This window comes from Rhinoderma darwinii, chromosome 6, assembly GCF_050947455.1.
Source record: "Rhinoderma darwinii isolate aRhiDar2 chromosome 6, aRhiDar2.hap1, whole genome shotgun sequence".
Taxonomy (NCBI): Eukaryota; Metazoa; Chordata; class Amphibia; order Anura; family Rhinodermatidae; genus Rhinoderma; species Rhinoderma darwinii.
The window spans coordinates 111,129,391-111,147,762 of NC_134692.1; the positions used below are offsets into that span (position 1 = coordinate 111,129,391).

Sequence of the window (18,372 nt, forward strand, 5' to 3'; positions counted from 1 at the left end):
GGTCGGGCTCCGGGGCGGCCGCGGGCTGGTATTATGAGGCTGGGAAGGGCCAAAAACAGTGGACCTTCCCACCCTTGTAATGCTAGGCTGCTGCTGTGTTGTATCTGGCTGGTTATAAAAGTGGGGGGGACCCCACGTCATTTTTTTTAATTATTTAATTATTTAAATATTTTTTTAAAAAAAGACATGGGGTTCCACCCAATTTATCATAACCAGCAACATACAACACAGTGTTATTAGCCTGGGAATGGACAAAACCAGTGGCCCTTCCCACCCATGTAATGCCAGACTGCTGCGGCCTTGTATATGGCTGGTTATTAAAAATGTGGGGGACCCGTCTATTGCTAAATTTGTTAAATTCAAAAAAAAAAAACGACGTGGGGGTCCCCCCCATTTTTATAACCAGCCCAATACAACACAGCAGCAGCAGCCTAGCATTACAAGGGTGGGAAGGTACACTGATTTTGGCCCTTCCCAGCCTCATAATACCAGCCTACGGCCGCCCCAGTACCCGACCATCACAACAGATGGTCGGGTACTGGATCGTACCAAGCTCTTCCCGGCACCCCTGGTGGTGGTGGGTACCGGGGTAATAATGGGTGGTTAGTGCTAGCCTCTGCACCGGCTAACACTAAGTACCGCCTTAATAATGGATGCTGTCAATCAGCCAACTGCCATTATCTAGGCACTAATAAAGTTTAAAAAAAACCACAAAGACAATTCTTTTTTATTGAAATAAGAAATCCCCAACAAAACCCTCGTTAACCATTTTATTAAAATTTGAAAAAACGTAGATCTACGCAGTAGTCCAACGAATCGAAGATGTAGTCCAATCGGTACATCAAAATCTGCAACAACATAAAAAAACAGTTATCAATGTGAACAATACCAATACTTCTACTCACCTACACACATATATATACACGCACACACAAACAAACAAACAACCATACACAGACATATATACACAAACACAACAAGATATACACACACACACACACACACACACACACACACACACACACATAAACAGACAAACACACACACATATACACGAACTCACACATATACAAACAAAAACACACATATCCAAACACACACACACACACACACACACACAGTTATACACACACATACACGAACACATATACACAAACACATATACAAACAAAAACACACATACCCAAACACACATATACACAAACACATATACACAAACACATATACACAAACACACCCATATATACACACAAACACACACCCATATACACACATATACACAAACACACACATATACAAAAACACAAACATCTACACACAAACATATACACAAATACACCCATATATACACAAACATATACACAAACACACCCATATATACACACACACACATATACACAAACACACATATAAAAACAAAAACAGACAAAGTCACATACCCAAACACACATATATACACAAACACACACATACACAAACACGGTTTCTTTTAAATGCTGCTGGGGAACCCGCTCGATCCACTATATAAGGCTGCGCTACAGTGCAGTATTTAAAAGTAACAGGATCCTGACCTGTCCATAGAGTTTAAGGCAGCACAGAGTATTTCAGGAGATGAGCGTGCAGATTCAGTGCTGCTGTGAACTCTGCTCTTACCATTACGTAGCTCTCAGTCTGTTACCTCTCCTCCACTCCTGTCCTCCAGAACACCTTCACATGATTGGCAAGTCACCACATAATGGTAAGAGCAGAGTTCACAGCAGCACAGAGTATTTCAGGAGATGAGCGTGCGGATCTTGTGCGGGGTGGTGACTTGCCAATCATGTGAAGGTGTTATTGAGGACAGGAGTCGAGGAGAGGTAACAGACTGAACTACGTAATGGTAAGAGCAGAGTTCACAGCAGCACTGAATCTGCACGCTCCTCTCCTGAAATACTCTGTGCTGCTGTGAACTCTGTTCTTACCATTACGTAGCTCAGTCTGTTACATCTCCTCCACTCCTGTCCTCTATAACACGTTCACATGATTGGCAAGTCACCACCACGCACAAGATCCGCACGCTCATCTCCTGAAATACTCTGTGCTGCTGTGAACTCTGCTCTTACCATTACGTGGTGACTTGCCAATCATGTGAAGGTGTTCTTGAGGACAGGAGTGGAGGAGAGGTAACAGACTGAGAGCTACGTAATGGTAAGAGCAGAGTTCACAGCAGCACTGAATCTGCACGCTCATCTCCTGAAATACTCTGTGCTGCCTTAAACTCTGTGGATAGGTCAGGATCCTGTTTCTTTTAAATGCTGCACTGTAGCGTAGCCTTATATAGTGGATCGAGCGGGTTCCCTAGCAGCATTTAAAAGAAACAGGATCCTGACCTGTCCACAGAGTTTAAGGCAGCACAGAGTATTTCAGGAGATGAGCACGGGCAGCCGTTCGTTTTTCCGAGCCGTGCTCCCATTATGCACACGACCGTAAAAACACCCGTTATTGCGGGTCGTAATTACGACCCGCAATAACGGGCTCATAGACTTCTGTTACCCACGGGTACCTTTCCGTTTTCTCACGGGAAGGTGCCCGTGCCGTTAAAATAATAGAACATGTTCTATTTTTCTATTTTACGGGCCGTGCTGCTATAATTATAATGACAGCACGGTTCGCAAAAGCGGCCGGCTGCCCGTGGCCGGCCGGCCGTGCTCGTAATTACGAGTCGTAATTACGAGCACGGCCCGTAAAATAAAAAAATAGAACATGTTCTATCTTTTTAACGGCACGGCACCTTCCCGTGAGAAAACGGGAAGGTACCCGTGGCTAACAGAAGTCTATGGGCCCGCTATTTCGGGTCGTAATTACGACCCGTGATAACGGGTGTTTTTATGGTCGTGTGCATGAGGCCCCGTAATGACGGGTGGCTACATGTGTGCACCCGTCATTACGGCAGCGTTGCTAGGCGACGTCAGTAAGGGTATGTGCACACACACTAATTACGTCCGTAATTGACGGACGTATTTCGGCCGCAAGTACCGGACCGAACATAGTGCAGGGAGCGGGGCTCCTAGCATCATATTTATGTATGATGCTAGGAGTCCCTGCCTCTCCGTGGAACTACTGTCCCGTACTGAAAACATGATTACAGTACGGGACAGTTGTTCTGCAGAGAGGCAGGGACTCCTAGCATCGTACATAACTATGATGCTAGGAGCCCGGCTCCCTGCACTGTGTTCGGTCCGGTACTTGCGGCCGAAATACATCCGTCAATTACGGACGTAATTAGTGTGTGTGCACATACCCTAAATAGTCACTGTCCAGGGTGCTGAAAGAGTTAACTGATCGGCAGTAACTGTTTCAGTACCCTGGACAGTGACTACCGATCACAGTACCTGTAAAAAAAAAGACGTTCATACTTACCGGGAACTCCCTGCTTCCTCCAGTCCGGTCTCCTGGCCGTTGCCTTGGTGATGCGTCCCTCTCGACATCCGGCCCGACATTCCTTGATGACGATGCAGCCCATGTGAGCGCTGCAGCCAATCACAGGCTGCCGCGGCCTCTGCAGCCAATCACAGGCTGCAGAGGCCTCTGCAGCCAATCACAGGCTGCCGCGTCAGAAAAGGTCGGACTGGAGGAAGAAGAGGGACTCGTCACCAAGACAACGACCGGGTACGTATGAAATGCTTTTTATTTTATTTTTAATCAGCAGCCTCTTTTCTCTATCAGTGATTGACCGGGTTCGGTCAAAACGGGTTCAGCCGAACCCGGTGAAGTTCGGATTCGCTGCGAACCAAACTTTTCCGGAAGTTCGGACCGAAACCGGGTTCGGTTGTCCCGGTTCGCTCATTTCTACACATGAGCATTCATGACTTATCATGATCTAGATGGAATGGTGGACAACTGATTGGTTGTCATGGTAGAGGGTGGTATCCTATATCTCTGCTGCCTTACTGGCTTATTTTGGGAAAAACGCACAATATACTGGTACGGAAATGTAGCTGGCAAGAATTTGATAAAAGAGACATATTTTCTTTCCTTTTTTTATTGTTTATGTGGTTCTTTTATTTTATAGGAGTGTTATGACTTTTGTTAAACATTTCACAGTAATAATGAACAGTATTGTATATGCATAAAATATGGACATGTCCGCTGTGCGGGGGTCCTGCTGTTTACTGTGTCGATGTGTTTATATGTCTCCTTCAATAAACTGAGTTTAAAAAAAAAAAATATGGATTCGTAGTCATCCGCAACTTATCCGCATATACGGAACGGTGTCCGCATATACGGTCCATAGTGCATACGTAATGCCTCCGTATATACGGATCCACAAAAAGAAGAAGAAAAACACAAATGATGTTCAACATCTGCAAACCTGGCGTCGCCTAGCAATGCTGCCGTAATTGCGGATGGCTACGGGTGCACATCCGTAGCCGACTATAATTACAGAAGCGCCCATAGACTTCTATGGGAAGTGCGTGCCGTAATTATGGACAAGAATAGGACATGTTCTATATTTTACGGATCATTTCTACGGAACGGACACCCATGCGTAAAAATACAGTCTGCAATTACAGGTGAAAAATACGGTCGTGTATATGGGGCCTTACAGATTATCCATGGAACATCTGTAGTGGGAACTACAAAGAAATCTGAACATTATAGAATTAGAAGGATCCCTATCTTGCAGCACAATTTTCCAATGAATGCACGTCTTTAATGGCTTGTTTGCAAAAATATGAAAATTCCAGGAAAAAAAGAAATAATACATTCTCCTCCGTTACATAAATTCTTAATTCACAACTCATAATATGATGCAAATCAAAAGGCTGTGTACGTGTCAATGGCCAGGTGAGTATGTTTATCATACCACATCAAGTCACATTTCTTTAGAAATCTGATGGTTTGGGTTCCAAAAAGGGCACAAACTTTACCGCTAATGTCGTAACGTTTTGTGATAAAAAGCCACACAACCCACAAAAGTGTCACTAATTTCTCATAGTGAAACATACATTTCAGGTTTCTATGAACATGTCTGCTCTGCCATCAACTTCTCTACCATCCTGAAATTATTTTTTTCAAATTCTGAAGAATATGACACCCTGAGAAAAAGATTCATTCCACATGAAAAATTACAGGTGTCATTCAGGTTTACAGAAGAATACAATTTTAATTTTAATGATTTTTATTTTGCCCTTTATCTTACATTTTAAGGGTCTTAAAGGGGTATTCTATTTGTAGCATGTCATTTGCTGATTGTGGGGGTCCAATCACAGGGACCCCTACGATCATAGGAATAAAAGGGCTGAGACTGCCCACCCAGGCACCGTACAAAGAACTACCTCATTCAGGTAAAGTAACTGCATAGTACCTGGAGGCCTACTCTACAGAGCTCTGCTGCCTTTTAATTCCAGCAATCACGTGGGTACCAGTAGTTGTACCCCACAATTAGCAAATCACAGAATCCTAAATTTCTGCAATTTTTTTTAATATATTTATATTATTTTATGTGTTTATAGCAAATTGTTCATTTGGTCTATCAATGAGTGGTGGGCATCAAGGATTATAACAGACGAAAAGTATAGTCCAGCACCCCGAGTATTGTAACCAACATTGAAGCAAAGACCTCTTTGCATATACAATGAATGACTACTTTATTGAGACACCTGCCCTTTCACAATTGGAGCTTCCCTTATGGAAATTAGACAAGTGACCCGGAGTGCAGAGTAAAATCAAGTCAGCAAGTTTTCCGTGGATACGTTTTAGTGTGAGTCCACATTATAATGGGAAAATCAAGCAATTTGAGCAACTTTGAAAGAGGTAGGGTCAGTATTTCAAGAACTGGCAACCTTGTGGGGTTTTCTCATGCAATAGTGTAGTGAGTAGCCCGAGAATTATGTGATCGAGGAAAAATATCCAGCGAGAGGGGATCCTGTGGACCTCATCAACGAAAGGGGTCAGAGGGGGATGTAAAAAATTGTTCTGATGAACAGGTGGTGCACAGTCAAGCAAATTGCAGGAGAATACAACGCTAGTGCTCCAACTAAGGGGTCTACATGCACAACTCATTGTTCCATAGCACTGATGAGCTATGACAGTAGATGAGCAGTTCGAGTGCCATTGCTGTCCAAAGGTAATAGAAAGGAAAGACTTCAGTGGGCAAAAGAGCACAAAAATTAGATCACTGAGAAGTGGAAAAACATCGCCTGGTCAGATGTATCCAGATTTCTGTTGCTCCATGCTGAAGGTCAGAATTTGGCACATGTAGCATGAATCGAATAATCCTGTCAGGTGTAAACAGTTGACGGCTGGTGGAGGTGGAATACAACTACTAGTACCCGCATGATTGCTAAAATGAAAAGTCAGCAGAGCCCTGTGGAGCAGGCCTCCAGGCACCATGCCGTTACTTTACATGAATGAGGCAGCTCATTGCATACTGCCTGGGTGGAGAGCCTTAGCCCTATTCCTATGTGTGGGGAATATTTTCTAGGACCACCCTTTGTCCTCTGATACCTATGAATGGACATTTTGAACAGTAGGGTTTATCTAAGGCTTGTGGCCACCGAGTCCATCCGTTTATAGCTGCTGTTTACCCTATGACAGGAGAACACTTTAGCGGCGACTATCCGCATGAACCAATATTCCTGGAGAACTCCTTAAAAATGTAGTGCAATTGATACCACAACGAATTGAAGGCAAAATGAGGTTCAATGTGCTACTGGATGAGTGTCTGTAATAAAGTGGCCATTCAGCGTAGTATGGATTAAATATTACGTGATGGATTCTATTCATTTCTATGGAACAAACTAATGCCAAGGTGCATCAGTGTGCACTACTTAAAAGACATACTTAAAAAACGCTAATGTGGATAAGCCCTAATACCTACTGACAGTGAAACTTTAATCTTGTCCCCAGAACTACAGCAACACAGCAGGATGTTCATACTTCCCTACTTTATGAGAAAAGGAACAGTCACTTAAAGGGGTATTCCCATCTCATTCCCATCCCATCTGATAGGTACACTTTACAACATGTAGTAGTATATCAACTATGTATAAGCGATGACAAACTCTTTTCATCACCAGATCCTTTCCTTACTGGCGCCGACATGATTGTCAAATATGGCAAAAATATTAGGGTTTTCTTAAAAAAAATACAGCACATTTGAAGGCTAAATGCGAATGATTTAGTATAATCTTGTGCTTATTCTTGGTCACTGACATGTACAGAGAAGCAGGATTGGATCCTCTGGTGGACATGCATATGTACTGTAAAGATGTATTATTTTCTCTTTTTGGCCCAGGGAGCCATAATCCGACCCTGCACAGGAGAAACACAACCTGCCATATGTACATGCAAACACTATAAAGATTTAAGGGGGGGGTCACCCATATCTATGGAACAGTGATTCCCAACCGAGGTTCTGAATGGCAGAACTGTCCTAATTAGAATTCATTGCGACTTTTGTCGGTCTATGCTAATAGGGACACAGGCACTTTTTAGCCAATCTCCAAATAATCAGGATTTTATTTGTTGAGTGATTGGCTAAAAAATATCACATGACTAGTACTTGCAATTCTATGTTAAAGGATTCATATCAGCAGGAAAGATGTAAAAGCCACATTATTCGCTATAGGCTTTGTTCAGTCCACTGTTTAGTTCATCGTGGGAACCTGGGTGACAGGTTACCTTTAGAGGGGTTGTCTGAGATTAGAAAAAAAGTGGTCAACTTTCTTTCACTTCCAAAAACAGCGCTACTCCAGTCCATGGATTGTGTTATTGCAGCTCATCCCCATTAAAGTGCCCTTTTTTCTAATCCTTGACAACCCCTTTAAGTGTGTGAGAATGGTGCAACTGCCTCAAAATCACTATATCCATCTCACGTTAAAGTTAAATAATTTGTAATTTTTCATACTTAAATGTTAAAGAAACAAATCACATTTTAGTGCTCAACTGGAGGGAAATGAACTGTAAACATTTGATGTGCACTCCATTTCTAGGGTGAGTAAATCTAAAAGTATATTTAGTGATACAAAAATGTTTTGGATCACTAGGATAGCATGGCATTGCATGATAGCATTGCTAACCTGCCTTATCTAGCTTAGTATAGAACAGTCATTAAATCCCTCTGCTAACCCTGTTTCAGTCTATAGAGCAGAGCTAAGAACGGAGCTATAGAAAACAATAAGTGTCATCCTATTGGGTCTGTTCTAGTGGCCAGTGTTAAAAATTAAATATTTAATATTTATTTATTTTTTTTTTATTGATAGTCGAATAAAAATTAAAACAATATCCCAACAAAGCTAGTCTCCACCTGCCAAGTTATGAGCATTGTATGACCTGCTCAAAAAAATTTGGAAACTAAATGACAACTGCTTTGAGCATGCTCATTTGGCCATTGGCGTGACAAACAGAGGTGAATATTTGCAGCAGTGATCACTATAATACCCATCATACTGCAAACCAATATAGAGCTGAACTGATTTTTATATCAGAATGGAATTGTTTTTTAAGGTTATTGAATCAGTAAAAACTGATCAGTACAAAACTGTGTATTCTCAAATTACTAGACAGAATCTTACCCCTGTGATGAAGGTGCTGGAGTTCGGGATGTAGGGTTGCAGGGATGTAACACTGTGTGCTGCTTTCACAATCAATTCCTCACTAAATGGTAAAATAATAAACATCCATATAATGAATAGTATTGTATTATGTTACACTATACCAATAATATCATGGAAAAAGAAAACAAAAAAGAGAGAACATAAAAATATGTCCCTTTTACAATTTCTGGAAAACGTAAAAAGTCCAAGGCAGTAATTTTTTATGTAATGTAAATAATCTATTTATTAATTATTATTTATTTATTGCATCTAACATAAAAAAAAAAGAAGGAATCAACAATGAAGCTCCTATGCAGACTTGTGTATCTCATGACTTCCTGTGTGTAGTATGATCTGGCAGTCTGCCTCCCCCTCACTGTCTGTAAGTTCGAGGGAGGAAATAACACATGACTGTTGGACTGTTTTTACTCCTTAGGCTGGGTTCACACGACCTATTTTCAGGCGTAAACGAGGCGTATTATGCCTCGATTTACGCCTCAAAATACGGCTACAATACGTCGGCAAACATCTGCCCATTCATTTGAATGGGTTTGCCGACGTACTGTGCCGACGACCTGTCATTTACGCGTCGTCGTTTGACAGCTGTCAAACGACGACGCGTAAAATGACTGCCTCGTCAAAGAAGTGCAGGACACTTCTTTGAAACGTAATTTGAGCCGTTTTTCATTGAAGTCAATGAGGAGCAGCTCAAGATTACGGGCGTCAAAGATGCCTCGCATAATACGAGGAGGAGCATTTACGTCTGAAACGAGGCAGCTGTTTTCTCCTGAAAACAGTCTGTCTTTTCAGACGTAAAAGCCAGTTCTCGTGTGCACATACCCTAAATCATGGAGACACTAAAGGGCAAGATATTTTTAATCAAGACTATTTGTAAAGTTATTTCTTTTTTCTATTTTCGATAAATTGGAGTATTAAACAATGGTTATCCTCTATATCAACCATAAGTTATATTATATCCTGTGGATATGCCATAAATATCTCAGATGGGAATATCACTTTAACCTGTTGCCGACACATGGCGTCTATGCCCGCCATGAGTGGCTGGACGTTGCCGCTACATGAGGAGCATAGACGTCATGCTGATCGCATGGGCACAACAAGTATACCCGCAAGATCAGGAGCTGGGTAATGGCTGTAACCCCTTAACTCCTGCGGACCATATTTTCTGTTGTTCGGGCCCTAACAACTGCCTGAGTACTCTCAGTACACGGGCGAATTTACTGGCATATAGATATATACCTGTACATTTTAGATAGAAATTTAAAATCAAAATTAAAAATCCCCCTATGGAATAAATAGTAATGTTCAATTTAAAAAAATCTATAACAAAAACACATGAATGCACATTTTTTACAACCAATAAAGTCCAAAAACATAAAAAACATACACATATTTGGAATCTCCACAACCGTAACAACATATTTATGTTGGCTGTAAAAAAACAAAATAAAAACTGCAGCGGAATTTTTTTTCTGCATTTTTGCCAAAATAAAAGTGCATATAAATGAAATGATAATATAAATGCACAAAAAAATGGCACCTACATCAAGTACATCTCGTCCCACAAAAAAACAAAGTCTCATACAAAAAATAAAAAAAGTTATGAGTGCCGGGATGCAAAGAGTAAAATATTCAAAGTTTGTTCTGTCCTAAAGGCCAAAATTGTCAGGTAAGGGCCAATGCACACGATGCGTATTTTGTGCGATTTTGTCATGCGTATTTGCGTGCGACAAAACCATAGCATAATACCGTACCAGCATAGACAATGAGATTCCAGGGAATCACATGTCCACGCTGCGGTATTTTTTGCGATGTAAATTGACCCAGGGTGCGTATTTTCGAAACCGTGGCATGTTAATTTTTCCTGCGATACCTCATGTGAATTCTTCCAGCATGAAAACGCAGTGATTTAAGCAGCAAAACGTAATATAAAAACGCACTGAAAAATGCATCTAAAAACGCAGGTGCGTTTTTTGCTGCAAATTTCTTGAGGTTTCCTGTGGTTTTGCTGCATATTTTCGCAGGCAAAATATGCAACTTGTGCATGTAGCCTAAGGTGTTACGTTTTATTGCGGCTCTTAGCAGCAGTACAGTCCGACAACATGGCGCTTGGGCCAGAAAAGGTTGTGCACCCCTATACTATATAAAGCCAAATGAGTAACTTTGTTTGCTTTACACTACAAGAGTTGTGCTCGCGGTCGCAGGACACTCTCTTCTTATAGGCGTCTCCCTCCCCAGAGACTGCCTGTAGGGTGCGCGCCTGCGCTAGTTCCCGGCCTTAAAGGGCCAGCATGCACACCAGTGCAAAGTTCCCTAGCCAATCACTATACACCCTGAACTTTAAAAAGGGGACTGCCCTTCCTTTCCTTGCCTGAGCGTTGTTGTGTCTGCCCATGTTCGTCATTGCAAATGGTCCCTCAGTTGTATCCTGTATCCAGTGTTCCTGTTTCCTGTACCCTGTATCCCATATCCAATAATTGTGTTTGTTCCAGTGCGAAATCTAGTGTCGGAGTCGAGAGTGTCATCTGTGCCAAGTGTCATCTGTGCCAAGTGTCATATGTGCCAAGTGTCGTCTGCTACACCACAAGTCTGCTACGCAAGTGCCTGCCACATCTTCTACCCATGTACTCTAGTCCAAAAGACTATTGTTGATTATAGTTTGGCCAGCTGCTACTCTGCTAGGGTGAAGCGGCCTTGTGGGTCCATATACCCCACAGTCGTGACAGTATGCTCAGGCCATAGGATCCCGCTGGTCAACCCAAAACAGCGGTTAGATGATGCAAGCGGACATGCATGACCTCTGAGCACACCAGGATCAGCTCCTCAGCTCCTACAGGCTGTAAACTCCATAATTACCAGTTTGGATCTTCCTTCTGTACTTCCTCTGGCTGCTTCCACTGCTCCACCACCTGCTATCCCTCTTGCCGGTCCTGGATATGCAATTTCGTTGCCTCTACTTCCTCGCTATGAATCCTAAGACCTGTAGAGGCTTCATTAATCAGTGTATGATCCACTTCAAGTTACGTACCCATCTCTTCCCCTCTAATGAGGTCACTTTTATTATTTCTCTCCTCTCTGGTAAAGCCCTGGCATGGGCGAACCCCATCTTGGAACGAGGGGGTCCGGAATTCTCTGATTTACCACTGTTTCTAGAGACTTTCCATACAGGTCGAACATCCTCTGCAGCTGCCTCACTGCTAACCCTCAATCAAGGGGAGTCAACTGTAGGAGAGAATGCCATCTCCTTCCATACGCTGGCAGCGGAGTTGGCTTGGAATAATGAGGCATTAGCGGCAACTTTCTAGAAGGGCCTTGCCTCTCTCATAAAGGATGAACTGGCAGCTCGAGAGCTACCTGCTACTTTGGATGCCATAATACTTCTGGCAACATGGATCAATATGAGGATCCAAGAGCGCACTCTGGAAATTCGTCGGCAGAAAAGGTCTTGTCGACCGGCACCAAAATTGCAAAGGCCGCTACTGCCCTGTTCTGCTGCACCTCCAAATTAACCTATGCAGGTAGACAGACTCCGATTGTCCGACAAGGAAAAGCAACGCAGACAATCGACTGGGATATGTCTGTACTGTGGACTCAAGGGACATTTCATGCGCCAATGCCCACAAAAGCTGGAAAACTCCAGCACCTGGGCTTGATTGGAGAGACAATCCTAGGTGAATCCTGTCTATCACCAAACCACTACAAATAGGAGTCCTCCATTCAGAGCTGATAGCTGTATGTTTTCTCCAAAGCTATAAACCCCATCCTGCTGGGATTGCCATGGCTTCGCCAACACGCTCCAGTCCTTGATTTGAATTCTGGAGAGGTCCTCCAGTGGTGACCTCGATGTCTGCACCGCTGCCTGCCTTAGGTTCGTCCCATCCTTTCTCCACTACCTCAGTCACTCTCTGGATTGCCTCCACAGTATGCCAGCTACACGGATGTCTTCAGCAAGAAGGGGGCAGAGGTCTTTCCTCCTCATCGTCCATATGACTGTCCTATAGAGCTGCTCCCTAAAGCCTCACTCCCTCGTGGATGGATCTACCCACTTTTCTTGCCTGAAACCCAGGCCATGTAGAAGTATGTCAAGGAGAACCTGGTGAAGGTGTTAATCAGGAAGTCTACATCACCAGCCAGAGCCGGATTCTTTTTCGTGGGAAAAAAAGGATGGATCACACCAACCGTGCATGGATTACAGTGGGTTAAATCAAGTCACGGTGAAAAACAAGTACCTCTTGCCGCTTATCTCTGAGCTCTTCAACAGAATTCGTGGAGCCAAGATTTTCACTAAGCTGGATCTACACGGGGCCTATAACCTAATTCGTATAGGCAAGGGTGACAAATGGAAAACCACATTTAACACCGAGACGGTCACTACGAGTTTCTTTTTGTGTCCTTAGGACTGCGTAATGCTTCAGCAGTGTTCCAAGAATTTGTGAACGACATCTTCCATAATCTTCTGTATGTGTGTGTGGTGGTGTATCTGGACGACATCTTTACCTACTCACCTCATCTGACGACGCATCAGAAGCATGTACGCAAAGTCTTGTTGCGGCTAAGGGGGAATAAATTATATGTGAAACTGCAAAAGTGCGTATTCCTGGGCTAGATTGTCTCTGATCGTCACTTTCAAATGGATCCGGAAAAGGTGACCACGTCTTCAGGGTCTCCGAGTTATACGGAGATTTCTTGGATTCGCTAATTTTTATCGTCAGTTCATCCCAAATTTCTCATCCCTTATTGCTCCCATCTCAGCTCTTACCAGAAAGGGAGTGAACGCTAAGGACTGGACCCTTGAGACAGAGTCAGCATTTTCCAACCGCAAGAGCGCTTTGACTCCTGCCTCTGTTCTTCGTCATCCTGATGTTACTTACTCAACAGTTTTCCATGGAGGTTGATGCCTCTTCTATTGGTGCTGGAGCACTCCTGTTTCCAAAAGATTTCAAGGGTAAGGCAGTATCTTGCGTATTCTTCTCTCCTGATAAGCGCAACTAATCCATCGGGGACCGAGAATTACTCGCTGACAAGTTAGCCTTGGAAGAGTGGAGACCCCTGCTAGAGGGGTCTGCTCAACCCATCATCTACACCGATCACAAAAATGTTACATATCTGGAGTCTGCACAGGGACTGAAACCTTGTCAAAACCCACCAGATGGTCGCTATTCTTCGCCAGATTTCAATTGGACAAAAACATTAAGGCCTTATTCACACGACCGTGTCCGTTTTTTGTACGCAAAAAATGCTGCGTTTTGCGCGTGTAGCAGTTCCGTGTGGCATCAGTATTTGGTGCGTGCCTGCGTGATTTTCTCACATATGGCATCGTTATGACACTCTGTTTTTATGTTTAGAAACATCAAAGCAGGAGGTGCTTTTATGTTTTCATTCATTTATTTTACAACTGTAGCGCGGATAACGTGCGGCACATGAAAGTGCGTCCGTGTGCCATGCGCAATTTTCACGCACCCATTGACTTCAATGGGTGCGTGATGCTCGAAAAAAGGCCAAGTATAGGACATGTCGTGAGTTTTACGCAGCGAACACACGTTGCGTGAAAATCACGGACAGTCTGAACGTCCCCATCGCCTAACTTAAGTCTGTGTGACGCGCTTGATTTTCACGCGTGTATCACAGACGTAAAATACGTTCGTTTGAATAAGGCCTAAGGCGATGCCCTGTCTCGGTCACTTCCAAATTGACGGCTCTGATGAAAAACCCCAACACTTTATTGATCCTTCTAAGATTATTGCTGTGTACCCTCTGCAGATCAAGGACATTCCTCCTGGAAAGATGTTTGTTCGCCCTGTTGACAGGAAAATAATTCTGCGCTGGGGGCATAATTCCAACTTTATTGCTCGTCATTATTGGTGGCCCTCGCTACCTAGAGATGTCTTGGACTTTGTTTCCTCCTTTGCTAATTGTACCCTAAACAAGTCTTCTCTTTCTAAACTTGCTGATCTACTCCAACCTCTACCACTGCCTGATGCTTCCTGGTAACACATTGCCATGGATTTTATCTTTGACTTTCCTCCGTCTGCTGGATGTCCTACGATCTAGGTAGTAGTGAACCGTTTCTCCAAGATGGCAGATTTAGTTCCTTTAATGGGCCTTCAATCAGCTCATCGTCTGGCAGATCTGTTCATTCAATGCATTTTTCATCTACATGGACTACCTCTTCATATTGTGTCTGACTGGGATGTACAGTTCACGTCTTAATTCTGGAGAGCCCTATGTAATCTTTTAGATGTGAAGCTGGACTTTTCTTCTGCCTATCACCCACAGTTTAACGGTCAAGTGGAAAGGATCAACCAAATACTAGAGAATTATCTCCATCATTATGTCGCTGTTCAACATGACAATTGGGTACAGCTTCTGCCTTGGGCGGAATTCTCAACAATAACCATACAAGTGAGTCTACTGCTTCCTCTCCGTTCTTCATTGTATACAGTCAGCATCCACGAGTTCCTCTTCCTGTGCTAACTATGCCTCAAGTGCCTGCAGCCAATTCTTCCTTCGGGACTTTTCTTCACATCTGGCAGCAAACCAAGTCTGAGATTCTTCAGGCAGTTGAAAGCATATGTCGATAAGAAGAGTAGGGCTCCTCCTCAGTTTCTCCCGGAGTCCAGGTCTGGCCCTCTTCAAGGAACATTCGTCTGAAGATCCCTTTCCACAAATTCACTCCCAGGTTCCTCGGCCCCTTCGAGGTGTTACAACAAATAAACCCAGTGTCCTATAAGCTTCGGCTGCCTCCTACTCTCAAAATCCCCAACTTGTTCCATGTATCTCTTCTAAAGCCTGTGGTCCTGAACTGTTCTGCAGTTGCTCCCAGCGGTTCTTCTGACATCTTTGAGGTAAAGGAATCCTGGACTTCAATTGGATAGGAGGATGGACTTAGGGGAACATTGATACCTTAGCTCTCATCAAGAAGTTCCTCTTACGCTCTGGACCTAAGAATGGGGGGGTTAGAGGGGTACTGTTGTGCCTGCGGTAGCTGACCAATGGCACGTCCTACTTACTGCCACTAGTGTCATAGTCGAGAGTGTCATCTGTGCCAAGCACCTGCTACGCCACGTGTCTGCTACACCACGTGTCTGCTACGCCTCGTGTCTGCTACGCCTCGTGTCTGCTACGCCAGGTGCCTACCACGCCGAGTGTTTGCCAAAACTTCTACCCAGGTACTCTTGTCCAAAAGACTATTGTTGATTATAGTTTGGCCAGCTGCTACTCCGCTACGGCAGAACAGCCTAGTGGGTCCAGATACCCCACAGCCGTGACAACAGGTGTTGGTGCATGTTAAACATTTCACTTTAAAAGCTCAGGTATTTTCTAGAGTTGGTTCCCCTTGATCCCCTTTACTGCCTTAACAGCCGTTCCATTAGCAGTTGGAATAAGAAAGTGGAAATAACAGTTTCATTAATTTCAACCTGGTTGGTATTAATCTAACTGTGGGTCAGCCGGCTCTTTTGTGGGTTACATTAATCATTAAAGACAAGTGAGACTGGCACTATATCTATTACATGTGCACATTTTATTCATTGGCACTACAGTATTTTTGAATAAATGTGCAAAATTTTAAAAATATGGTCACAGCTGTATTTGAACAAAAATAGGTAGATAACATAAATATAATATAAATGCATAAAACCGAATTTAATATTACCAAAAAATAAAAATTTAATAGGTTATGAGATTTGCATATTTGTAAACATTTACTGAGGCAGTAAGTGAATTTTGGTCAAATTGTTTTCTAGATGTGCGGTTTGTAAAATTGTCATTGTCATGGAAATTGTCATTTCCATAGAAATGTTCTTGAGAAATTCTTCTGAATAAACCTTTCCTTTATAACTTCAGATGTAGCAGAGCAACAGCCATATTATTGTTCTACTTCAATTTATCTATTATCAGATATTACTGTAAGAAATGCTTTTATGTATCCACTGGGTTCCCTGTAAAACATTTTTATTTTTTTTATAGATTATGAATGTTTTTATGAACAATTAAACACATTTCCTATAGACATACATTACTCCAAATACACCCATAGCCCTCATCCTGCTGCCACAGGACCCAAGTCCAACCAGCATGGAGGGGGGACAGGATGGTGGTATATATACTAGGAAACTAGAGCAGGCCTTGTTCACATATATCCAGCCATCTAGTCTCTTTACTTCCAGCGTTTTTGAACCACTGATAACAAAACTGATCGCATCGTTTCCAATAGAGTCAGTTTGGGTGCAGTGGCATCAGTTCCTACATGCAACATTTTTCTGTTTGACTATCTTCAGGTGCACAAAGTGCAAAGCTATGTCTGACTTAAGATGAAAGAACTGGACAAATACAGATGTTAAATGTGATCACACCCTTAGTGGCAATGTACTCCCAAAGAGCACCATGATATTCATTCACAGTACAAAAACAGAGCAGTTAGTCCAATGGCTACTACAGCATGTAATGAGAGAATTTTGAAATCAGTCTAGAAATGTACATTTACATGGGAATATTATTCTACAGAAGTGAGCAGAAGTCATACTCAGACGGCTAGAGCATTTTTGTGTTAGAAGTATTTTGTGGACTAGATCATAACATCTACCTGTATTCACCATCTGCACAAGAAGGTACATGCAAATCCAGAAACAGCTCGAAACCCAGGTCTTAAAAGCCATACCTGGCTTACAACTAACTCCTATTGCTACTCTATCGAACTGACATTCATTAGTCCTGGCTTTTTTGCAGAGCTAGAAGATGATTGTATATTGGCATTACCAGGATTATTGGGCAGTCTTGTCTTAATCCAATTGTCATGTTGCGGGTTTGTGGACCCACTAGGCCGTACCGTCGTAGCGGGGAGGCAGCTGGGCAAACAACAGGGAACCCCAGTAATACAATGTCCCGCACAAGGGTACCTGCATAGTCCAGACAGTGGCCGCAGCTATGGCACTGATGGAGATGGGTGCAGCAAGTATCGCCAAACGTGGCGGATCACACAGGTGCCGCAGGTTGCGACAGACTTGGCAAATTCCTCTGGACGTGGCATATGACACAGGATGTGACACGACTCCGACAATAGTAGGCACAGGAACAAGAACAGCACGGGATAGAGGAACAGGTAACAGGGCACGGGTAACAACTGGAACGCGAAACACTAAGGGACCATTTGCAAGACAGACTTGCAATAACTAACAACGCTCAGGCAAGGATCAGAAGGGCTGGGGCCTTCCTATAGACCAGGAAATCATGGGCAGTTGATGATGATGATTTCCTCCTTTAAGGCCGGGCACGAGCATGCCCGTGCACCCTACGGGACACAGCAGACTGGAGCGGAAGTGAGCGCTGGCGTCTCCTAGGAAGGAGATGGGGACCAGACCTCACGGATCCATGGCTGCGGGCGTCGGGAGGTGAGTAAACCTGATGGCCCGTGTCCATGGACGCTACAGTATCCCCCCACTTACGCCCCCTCTTCTTGGGGCCAGAACGAGAGAGGAATTTTTTAATAAGAGCAAGAGCACGGAGGTTCTCTTCTGGCTCTTAGGACCTCTCCTCAGGACAAAACCCTCTCCAGTCCACCAAATAGAAAGTCCTTCCTTCTACCTTTTTGCAGTCCAGGATCTCCCTCACCTCGAATATATCAGAAGAACCACTGGGAGCAACTGTGGAACTAGAAGTCTTGCTGTAGCGGTTCAGGACCACAGGCTTCAGAAGGGACACATGAAAGGAGTTGGGTAGGGGGCAGCCGCAGCTTATAGGAGACAGGGTTTATCTGTTGCAGAATCTCAAAAGG

General features: G+C 43.5%; 1 protein-coding gene across 1 annotated transcript in view; it reads right to left on the reverse strand.

The window, feature by feature from the left end:
• LOC142655659 (uncharacterized) overlaps positions 1 to 18,372 on the reverse strand; it is a 235,042-nt gene that overhangs the window by 91,897 nt on the left and 124,773 nt on the right. Inside the window, exon 37 of the mRNA XM_075830110.1 lies at positions 8,559 to 8,640. Within this exon, the coding sequence (XP_075686225.1) occupies positions 8,559 to 8,640 (82 nt within the window). The remainder of the gene's footprint in view (positions 1 to 8,558; positions 8,641 to 18,372) is intronic.